Source organism: Aythya fuligula, chromosome 29, assembly GCF_009819795.1.
Source record: "Aythya fuligula isolate bAytFul2 chromosome 29, bAytFul2.pri, whole genome shotgun sequence".
Lineage (NCBI taxonomy): Eukaryota > Metazoa > Chordata > Aves > Anseriformes > Anatidae > Aythya > Aythya fuligula.
The window spans coordinates 1,753,315-1,763,346 of NC_045587.1; the positions used below are offsets into that span (position 1 = coordinate 1,753,315).

At 66.2% G+C, this 10,032-nt stretch overlaps 2 protein-coding genes across 3 annotated transcripts; one reads left to right on the forward strand and one right to left on the reverse strand.

Annotated features, from left to right (window-relative positions):
- The first annotated feature begins 2,758 nt into the window (after window positions 1–2,758).
- MARS1 (methionyl-tRNA synthetase 1) lies at window positions 2,759–8,420 on the forward strand. 2 transcript variants are annotated; one of them, XM_032204918.1, is made up of 22 exons: window positions 2,759–2,866; window positions 2,997–3,087; window positions 3,186–3,264; window positions 3,367–3,501; window positions 3,661–3,736; window positions 3,821–3,993; window positions 4,114–4,226; window positions 4,372–4,488; window positions 5,098–5,301; window positions 5,459–5,660; window positions 5,762–5,836; window positions 5,920–6,090; window positions 6,178–6,273; window positions 6,358–6,475; window positions 6,699–6,912; window positions 6,984–7,115; window positions 7,211–7,315; window positions 7,391–7,574; window positions 7,673–7,744; window positions 7,836–7,862; window positions 7,967–8,080; window positions 8,161–8,420. In XM_032204918.1, the coding sequence occupies exons 1-22, from the start codon at window positions 2,764–2,766 to the stop codon at window positions 8,311–8,313; spliced, it is 2,754 nt and encodes a 917-aa protein (XP_032060809.1). In that variant the 5' UTR covers window positions 2,759–2,763; the 3' UTR covers window positions 8,314–8,420. The 2 variants fall into 2 exon arrangements, with proteins under 2 accessions (XP_032060809.1, XP_032060810.1); XM_032204919.1 differs by lacking the exon at window positions 7,836–7,862.
- Window positions 8,383–9,738, reverse strand: DDIT3 (DNA damage inducible transcript 3). Its single transcript, XM_032204929.1, has 4 exons — window positions 9,669–9,738; window positions 9,341–9,388; window positions 9,063–9,227; window positions 8,383–8,972 (listed from the first exon to the last, which is right to left on the reverse strand). The coding sequence occupies exons 3-4, from the start codon at window positions 9,201–9,203 to the stop codon at window positions 8,559–8,561; spliced, it is 555 nt and encodes a 184-aa protein (XP_032060820.1). The 5' UTR covers window positions 9,204–9,227; window positions 9,341–9,388; window positions 9,669–9,738; the 3' UTR covers window positions 8,383–8,558.
- Between the last annotated feature and the right edge of the window lie 294 nt (window positions 9,739–10,032).

Here is a 10,032-nt window from a genome sequence, read left to right on the forward strand (position 1 = left end):
GCGGGGCACCCACCAACCTAAAAGGATGCTCCGGGGGGGGGGCAAAGTCCCCAGCCCCATGACCTTTGTCTCCCCCAGTGCTGTACCCTCTGCTCCCAGTGTCCCCAAACGCCCCCAGCCCTTTGCTCCCTGTGCCCCCCCCATCCCCACCTCACTCACCCGTGTACGCCGGCAGGCTCGGGGGCTGCACGTCCCATCTCCCAGCCTCACCGGGCTCCAGCTCGGCCACGTAGGTGGCAGGGACGAAGAAAGGCCGAGCCCACCGGGGCTCGCCGGCCCGCCTCACCTGCCACCAGTCCTCGTTGGCCTTGCGGAGCAGCAGGAACTGCTCGCCCGCGGCCATGGCCACGCGCCGCCCGTCCTCGGCACAGTAGGCGTAGTCGTAGAGGGCGCGCAGCACCACGGCCGGCTCAGCACGCCGCCACCGCCGCCCCTCCAGCCGCCACCTCCCCGCCAGCATCCTGGCTCAGGACGCCGGAGCCCCGGCCATCTGTAGGGCGCGACGTCGGGGGGTCAGATGTGCCCCGCGCCCCCATAGCCGGCGCGGCTCCGGGTTGTGGTGCAAAAGGGATTGGCGGTGGGGCAGCAGCGGGGACCCCGTCTGTAGGGTCCGGGGTCTCCGGGGAACACCGAGCCCCGAGGCCAGGCTGTGCCCTGCCACCACCGCGGTGGCACACGTGCACCCCGTACCCCACTATCGTGGATTTTCCCCCCCCACTTACAGCAGTGCCCCATGGCAGGCCCAGCCGTGAGCAGTGCAGGGATCCGTGCGCTGCCCCGGTTCCTGATGCCGAGGGAGCCGGCGTCTGAACCTCGGTGTGGGGGGCAGCGAGGGGAAGCGAGGGGGCTGGGGTGTGGGGTTGGCTGGGGGTGCGGGGGGTGCTGGGGGTACGGGGTTGGCTGGTGCTCGGGGACCTGACGGAAACGCAGCAGTTTCTGCAGCAGGAAGCAGCGAGGCTGCGGCTTCCTCGCACCGCACGCTATGGGGTTGGGGGGCACTTCCCGGGGTGGTCTCGGCCCCAGGTTCCCCAGCGCCCATCTCCCACGGTCCCACGGCCCCAAAACTCCCCACGCGTCCCCCGTTCCTCATCCCACAGCCCCGCGGTGCCACGGCCCCCGCTCCTCACCCACAGCCCTGCCGCTTTCCCGGTTCCCCGCTCCCCATCCCAAAGACCCTCCAACCCCACAGCCGTGCTTCCGGACCCCCAACCCCACAGCTCAGCAGCTCCCGGCCCTGTTGGGGTCCCACTCACCATCTTTGGGGTTCTGCCATGGAGCCAGCGGGCAGGACCCGACGCCGGGTCACGGGGGTGCCAGGGACGGACGCGGGGCACGGGCAGAGGAACCGGGCGTCCCCCCACCCGCCCCCCCCCAGCCCCACTCGACCCCAAAAGCCTTTCGGCTCTGCCCACCCGTTAAGCAGAGGGGGCGACACCCGTGGGGCCGAGCCCCGGTGGCAACCAGCCCCGGGGTGCTCGCACCGCCCCGGTGGCAAAACCGGCCCTGTTCCGGGGGAGGACCCCAGCCCGATCCCCGCCGCCCGCCCCCGCTTCCCTTCGCTCCCCCCCCTGCACGGCGGCGGCCCGGGGACCGGGACCGGGACCGGCACCGGGATTGGGACCGGGATTGGGACCGGGGGGGGGTGAAGCCGGGCTGCATTTGCACGGAGCCCCCGGTGCGGCCCCCCCGACGGCTCCCCCCGGGATCTGCACCTGCCGGGGGGGGGGGGCAGCGGCGGTGACGCGGGGCGTGCTGCGAGGCGGGGCGGGACGGGTGGGACGGGGCTGGACGGGGCTGGATGGAGCGGAGCAAGACAGAACGGGACGGGACCAGATGGGACGGGGCTGGAGGGGACGGGTGGGACGGGTCGGGACCGGACTGGATGGAAAGGGGCTGGACGGGGCTGGACTGGACGGGTGGGACGGGACGGGACGGGGCCGGAGGGGGCTCGACGTGACGGGACGGGACTGGACGGGGCTGGACGGGACCAGACGGGACCAGACGGGGCTGGACGGGACGGGTTGGGACTGGATGGGGCTGGACGGAGCGGAACAGGACCGGACGAGACGGGGCTGGACGGGACGGGACGAGACTGTACGGAACCAGACGGAACCAAACGGGACGGGACCAAACGGGACGGGGCTGGACGGGACAAGACGGGACGGGACAGGACCAAACGGGGCTGGACGGGACGGGACGGGACCGGGCTGGACGGACGGGACCAGACGGGACTGGGCTGGACGGATCCAGACGGGACCGGACGGGACTAGACGGGACCAGACGGGGCGGGACGGGGCACTCTGACGCCCGCGGGCCGTTCTCGGTCCGAGGTCAGGGCTCCGGCTGCGCTCCCGGGAACGCGCCCGGTGCCGGCGGCTGCCCCCGTGGGATGGGGGGGGGGGGGGCGGCCGCAGCGCCGCTCCGTGACGTCACCGCCCCGTGCCCCGACGGCAGCGGAGCCGCAGCGGCCGCGCTCGGTTGCCATGGCAACGCCGGCCGGCGGGCTGCGCCGCGAGGAGGCTCTCGCGAGAGCTTGGGCGATCCCGCGCGGAGCATTGTGGGAGTTGTAGTTCTACTAAACGGGGACTGCCTATGTCGGAAGCTCCCCGCGCGGAGCATTATGGGAGTTGTAGTTCTAATAAACCAGGACGCCCCGTGTCGGTAGCTCCCCGCGCGGAGCATTGTGGGAGTTGTAGTTCCGGGCCGAACCGGACGCCCCGTCCCGGAAGCCGTCGCCCTCCCGCCCCGGTTGCATCAGCGGCGATGCGGTTGCAGGTGGCGGCGGGCGGCCCCGCGGCGCTGAAGGTGGTGGCGGCCGCCGAGTTCGCCGCCGCCCCGGTGCGGCTGTGCTGGACCCCCCCGGCAGGTCAGGCCTTTGCTGTGAGGGTTGGGGGGGGACCGGCAGCACCGGGAGGGGGGGACCCGGGGCACCGGGAGCCCCCCCCGTGCCCCCCCCACGCCTCACGGCCTGTCCGCCCCCCCCCCCACCCCCCCAGAGCAGCCCCTGTCGCCGCTGTGCTCGCCGTGGGTGCCCGCCCTGCAGCTGGACAGCGGCGCCGTCCTCTTCTCCCCCAACGCCATCTGCCAGTGAGTACCGGAGGGGCTGCGGGGCACCGGGACACCGAGTGGGGACCGGGGACGGAGCCGCAGCGCTGCCCCTGCCCCTCCTCTCCCCCCTCTTGCAGGTATTTGTTCCTGGCCGGCGGGCAGGAGCCGACCGACCTCACCAACCAGTGGCTGGAGTGGGAGGCCACGGAGCTGCAGGTGGGTGGCTGAGGCGCTGCTGGGACACGGTGAAGGGGTCGGGGTCGTGGCCTCGCCTGCCTGACCCCCGCCCTGTCCCGTTCTGCCCTCTGCTCCTTCCAGCCGGTGGTGGCGGCGGCCCTGTACGCGCAGCTGGTCCATGGCAAGAAGGGGCTGGAGGCGGCAGGGCAGCTGGGAAAGCTGCTGGCTTACATCGAGCAGAGTTTGTCCGGGAGAGGCACTGCCTACCTCGCTGGGGTAAGTGGGACCCCAGCGTGGGGGAATCCTGCTCTCAGGGTGGGATTTGGAGGGCAGCCCTTTCCCCAGGGAGCTGTGTGCCCTCCTGTGTTCCCTGAGGCAGAGCCCCGTGCCTGGGCTGGGGCTGTCTCAAGGCTTGACGCTGCTTTTCTGGCCCAGGATACGCAGTCGGTAGCTGATGTGGTTGTGTGGGGAGCCCTGTTCCCTGTGCTCCAGGATGAGGCCAGCCTGTCAAGTAAGAGGGAAATCAGTGGGTCAGGAGGGGGATATTTCCTGTGTCCCCACAACTATAAGAACCGCCTACTGTCTCCTCCCCAAGACGAGCTGCAAGCGCTGAGAACCTGGTTCCACACCATGACGCTCTCGGAGGCCTGCAGGAAAGCTGCTGACTCCGTGCTGATGCCCAAGGGGCTCCTGGAGTTCAAGTCCTACCTGCAGAAGCAGCCTCCACCTTGCCTGGCCATGGAGAGAGCCACCAGCAACGAGCCTGAGGTACAACCCTGCCCTCCTCGCTCAGCCACGACACAGGAACAGGTTTCCCCTGGAGGCTGATGGCAATAATCACGCAGCCCCCCGCTGGGACCTGCTGACCCCTCGCTGTTTTCCCCACAGGAGGAAGAAGCTTCCGAGCGGGCCCTGACAGAGGAGGAAATCACAGCTGCTGCAGACGCCTGGGCCCGTGGTGCTGCGGCACTGCCCAAGCCCTGGCAGCCACAGAAACCTGTGTGAGTCCCAAACTGACGCAAGGTTTGGGCTGTTGCGGACGCCTGGGCGATCTTGAAGGGGGTTGCAGGCTGATGCTGTATTGCTGCAAGGTGAGCTGGCCTCGTTGCCCTTTGTGTTTGCAATAACTGCTCCTGCCTGTGCCAGGTTGCCTGTGGAGGGCATGAGGAACGTCCTGATCACCAGCGCCCTGCCCTACGTGAACAATGTGCCTCACCTCGGGAATATCATCGGCTGCGTTCTCAGCGCTGACACCTTCGCTAGGTGAGTTCTGGGCACCACAGCATGAGAAGGACGTGAAACTGGTGGAGAGTTCCAGAGGAGGGAGACAAAAATGGTGAAGGGCCTAGAGGGGAAGAGGTATGAGGAGTGGCGGAGGGCACTGGGCCTGTTCAGCCTGGAGAAGAGGAGGCTGAGGGGGGACCTCATCACAGTCTACAACTTCCTTGCGAGGGGGAGTGGATGATGCAGGCGACCTGTTCTCTGTAAGACCAGTGGTAGGACCCGCGGGAATGGCATTAAGCTGAGGCAGGGGAGGTTCAGGCTGAACATCAGGAAGAGGTTCTTCACCGAGAGGGTGGTTGCACACTGGAACAGGCTCCCCAGGGACGTAGTCACTGCACCGAGCCTGTCTGAATTTAAGAAGCGATTGGACTGTGCGCTTAGTCACCGGGTCTAAACTTTTGGGCAGACCTGTGCGGTGCCAGGAGTTGGACTTGATGATCCTTACGGGTCCCTTCCAACTTGGGATATTCTATGATTCTATGATCAGATTCTGGCCGGTGGAAGCTCCCTGGTGCCAGAGGTTCATTGGGGGAGGTGGAGGGGGCAGCCCCCAGCACCTGCACAGGTGTCAAAGCCCTCTGCCCGCAGGTACTGCCGCCTGCGGAACTGGAACACGCTGTACGTGTGCGGCACGGACGAGTACGGCACGGCCACGGAGACCAAGGCGGTGGAAGAGGGGCTGACTCCTCGGGAGATCTGTGACAAGTACAACGCCATCCACGCTGACATCTACCGCTGGTTCCACATCTCCTTCGACTACTTTGGCCGCACCACCACGCCTCACCAGACCACGTGAGCTGCTGCATGGCCCAGGGCTTCGTGGGGGGGTGGTTTTGGTGCTGTGGATGTTGGGGAAACCCCAGCGAGCCTGGCTGAGGGTGTCCTAGGGCTCTTGCGTGTCTTCTGGCTGATTTGTGACTGCTCTGTTCCTTTTTCTGGGCTTTTGTAGGATTGCCCAGGACATCTTTCAGCGCCTGCTGGCCCGTGGCTTCCTGCTGCAAGACACCGTGGAGCAGCTGCAGTGCGAGGGCTGCCAGCGCTTCCTGGCTGACCGCTTTGTGGAGGGCATCTGCCCCTTCTGCAGCTACGAGGAGGCACGGGGGGACCAGTGTGATAAATGTGGCAAACTCATCAACGCCGTGGAACTGAAGGTGGGATGGGATCCCTCTGGGAGGCCCGTTGCTTTGCCTGGGACCCCAACCCTGTCCTGGGCTCTGTCCAAGCCGCGTTTTTCTGTTTTTCTTCCCAACAGAGGCCCCAGTGCAAGCTTTGCAGGGGTGTCCCTGTGGTAAAGCCCACCCAGCACCTCTTCCTAGACCTTCCCAAGGTAAGCTTCCCTCTCCCTGGGGGGCTGGGGAGGGGACAGGACCCCCCCTGGCACCGCTTCCCATCCCGGTGTGCTGCCAACAGCTGGAGGAGCAGCTGGAACCGTGGCTGGAGCACTCCTGGAGCACCGGGGACTGGACAGCCAACGCTCGCTACATCACTCGCTCCTGGATCCGGGACGGGCTCAAGCCCCGCTGCATCACCCGTGACCTGAAGTGGGGCACGCCCGTGCCTCTCGATGGCTTCCGTGACAAGGTGGGGGGCTCCCCAGCCACAGGGTGTCCTCCAGTGGCCAGCCGGGGTGTTCCTTGCTCAGATATTGCTTCCCTCCTTCCCCCCCAGGTGTTCTACGTGTGGTTTGATGCTCCCATCGGCTACTTGTCCATCACGGCCAACTACACGGACCAGTGGGAGAGGTGGTGGAAGAACCCGCAGCAGGCAAGAGCTGGGAGAGGTGCAGGGTTGGGATTGGGGCAGAGCCGGGCTGCTGGGGTCTGCTCACGTCCCCCCCCTGCTTCGCAGGTTGAGCTGTACAACTTCATGGCCAAGGACAACGTCCCCTTCCACAGCGTCATCTTTCCCTGCTCGCTCCTGGGCGCTGATGACAACTACACCCTGGTGAACCACCTCATTGCTACAGGTACCGGGGGGCTCTCCGGGGATTTTGGGGGGGTCTCTGCTTTCCCTCAGTCCTGGGAGCAGTCCCGTCAGCCCCACGCAGGCACAAAACAAAAACATTTCCCTACTTTGATTTGGAAAACCCCCGTGAGCAGAGCGTGGGGCTACGACTATATGGCCGTGCCCTCTGTGTTGTGGGACCGTTCCCTGCCTGAGTCCCACGGTGATGTCTCTGCCCTCCCCAGAGTACCTGAACTACGAGGATGGGAAATTCTCCAAGAGCAGAGGCGTGGGGGTGTTCGGGGACATGGCCAAGGACACGGGCATCCCAGCCGACATCTGGCGCTTCTACCTGCTGTACCTGCGGCCCGAGGGGCAGGACAGCGCCTTCTCCTGGAGCGACCTCATGCTCAAGAACAACTCAGAGCTGCTCAACAACCTGGGGAACTTCATCAACAGGCGAGGCACAGTGGGGAGGGTGGAGCACCTCCAGCTCCAGTCTCTGCTCACGCCTGCCCCTCCGTCCCCAGAGCTGGAATGTTTGTCTGCAAGTTCTTTGGTGGCGTCGTCCCCGACATGATCCTGACAGCGGATGACAAGAGGCTGCTGGCTCGGGTCACCCTGGAGCTGCGCCAGTACCACCAGCTGCTGGAGAAAGTCCGGTGCGTGGCTGAAATCTCAGGGCCGGGCAGTTCAGGGAGGTGGGGGTGAAATCTGAGCAGGCACTCAACCCCTCTCTGCCCTCCCCCCCCCCAAGAATTCGCGACGCCCTGCGCTGCATCCTCAGCATCTCCCGCCACGGCAATCAGTACATCCAGGTCAACGAGCCCTGGAAGAGGATTAAGGGCAACGAGGAAGACAGGTAGGAAGAGGTTAGGAGCAGGGGGGCTGCCAGGGCTCAGGAATTAGTGCTGACAGAGGGGTTTCTGCCTGGCAGGCAGCGCGCAGGCACCGTGACCGGCGTGGCAGTGAACATGGCCTCGCTGCTGGCCGTCATGGTGCAGCCCTACATGCCCAGCGTCAGCCTGGCCATCCAGGGGCAGCTCTGCATCCCCCCGGAGTGCTTTGTCCTCAGCCACATCTTCACCTGCACCTTGCCCCCTGGGCACCGTGTGGGCACGGTAGGCGGCCGGCTGCGCTCCTTGGACAGGGGATGGGTGGGGTAGGGGGGGTTAACCAGAGCCCCGCAGGGCTAAGCCCTCTTTTTCCCCGGTTCCAGGTGAGTCCCCTTTTCCAGAAGCTGGAGAATGACCAGATTGAAGCCCTCCGCAAGCGATTTGGGGGAGGGCAGGTGAGTGGGGGCCATAACTCTCCTCTGACTTGGGCAGCTCCTATTTGCTCCATCTCTCCTGCTTCTTTCCTCACTGTCTCTCCTTTCCCAGCCTGAAGACCTCACTGTAGTATGTCAGGTAACTCCCTGGTGCTGCTGTAACTCTTCCCCAGCATGCAGGGGGTGCATGGATGCATAGCTCTGTTTCTGGACCCTACACCACCCCCTTCTGTCCTTCCACAGGCTAAGCCAACCCCTCCAGCCTCAGCCCCTGTTCCAGCTCCAGCCTCTGGGCCTGTTGTGGCTCCAGGTGACCCCCAGCTGATCCAGGAGCTGACAGAACAGGTAGCCAAGCAGGTGAGTGCATAGAAGCTGCCCCATCTCAACCCTTTTCCCCTCTCCCTGGCCTCACAGCCCTCACCCCCGGCCTTCCCCAGGGCAACCAAGTGCGGCAGCTGAAGGCCAACAAGGCAGAGAAGGCAGAGATTGATGCTGAGGTGGCCAAACTGCTGGAACTGAAGAAACAGCTGGCACTAGCAGAGGGCAAAAGTCCTGAAGTCCTTGTACCGAAGGGGAAACGGAAGAAATAGCACCTGGCTTCCCTGTACCGCGGGACAGCTGCAGCCCTGGAGCTACAAAGAGACCAGACTGAACTGTGCTGATGGTTACATGCGTGTAATAAAATGCAAGAACTGTACAGTGTCTGGAAGCTATGCCTTCCCCATGGCATCAGTCTGTGCCAGGTGGGCAGCGCCCCTCCAGTTCATGGCTGCCCCCCAAGTCCATCGGGGACAGCAGAGTCCTGGTCCCGGTGCCTACAAGGCCGTGTCAGCAGCTAGGTCTGGCGGAGGTTCACTATGCGGTTGATGAGCGCTCTCCGGGTGTTCTCCACCTCAGCACTGAGCCGCCGGATCTCCTCCCGGAGCTGCTCGTTGCGGGCTGTCAGCTCCAGCACCCGCTGCTCGTTGCTCAGCTCCCGGTTCTTGGCCAGCACCTTGTTTGCTGTCACACCACTGCCCCTCTTCCTCTTCGCCTTGTGCCCCGCCTGCTCGTCCTTGGTGCCCACGGGAGTGGGGGAGCTCCTGCAGAGAGCAGGGTCCGGTGGCTGCACTGCCTCAGTGCCCGCTGCGCTGTGTGGTCCCAGCAGCTCCTGCAGCTCTGCAGTCAGGGCAGCATCCAGCTCACAACTCTCTGGAACACTGCCAGTCCCCTCCGGGCCCCACAGGGGGGCTGTCTCTGATGGCCCTTCCTACAGGGAAAAAAGAAGGAGCCAGTCCCAGATGACAGACACCCCCTGACCCATCTCTCCCCCCAGAGCATCCCCAGCCCCTCTGCTCACCTGCTCAGCCCCCCACGGTGCTGGAAGGCCCGTGGGCTCCGCTGCTGCCAGCACCTCTTGCAGGTCCTGGTACCAGGCCTCAAGCTCCCAGCCAGGCAGGCCACCAGCGGGCCCTGCCACAGGCAGCCCCTCAGCTGCCATCGTCACCTGCAGGCCAGCCTAGGGCTGCATGGAAAGGGAAATAAGTGCAGTCAGGACCCCTGACACCACAAAACCGCTCCTGGGGAGCAGGGCTTCTCCCCCAGCCCCCCCGCACGCAGGGTGAGGCTCCCCCTTACCTGCTCTCAGGTGTGGTGATCCACCAGGATGCACTTTCTCCGTGATGCCTGAGGAGCGAGAGGAGCGGGATCAGATGCGCTGTGCCCCCCTCCCACGGCTTTAGGGACAATCCCGGAGCCCCCAGCCCACCCCCCAGCTCCCCGGGGGTGTACACGGAGCCCCCCCCCCCCCCAGTACCACAGCCGGGCCTCCCTCCCGCCTCACCCCGGGGGCAAGGCCTAGGCCCCGGCCCCCCACCCCCCAAAGCCACCGGTGGTTCGGGACCGGACCCCTCGGGACCGAACCACACCGGACGGGACCGGGCAGCCCCGCGGGGTCCCCCCGCACCTTCCTGCGCGGCCCCGGCTCCCCACGGCTCCGTCCCGCGCGCTGCCCCCGGCCCATCCTCATCCGCATCTTCCCCGCTCCCGCAGTGCCGCCGCCCGCCCCCGCCGCTCCTTTTAAGCCCTCGCATGACGCAAGGCTTGCGTCAGCCGCGTCCAATGGGCGCCCGCGGCGGCCGGAGGGGCGGGAAGAGCGAGCCAATGGGAGAGGGAGGGGGGGGGCGCGCGGCCCCCTCGCCCGACGGTCACGCGCCCCGCGGTGGGTCACGTGGGGGGGTGATGCAACGGCTGGAAACAGGGCGCTCTCTGCCCCGCCCCGCCTTAAAGGGCCCGCAGCGAGGCCGTGCGCATGCGCAGAGGCGCTGCTC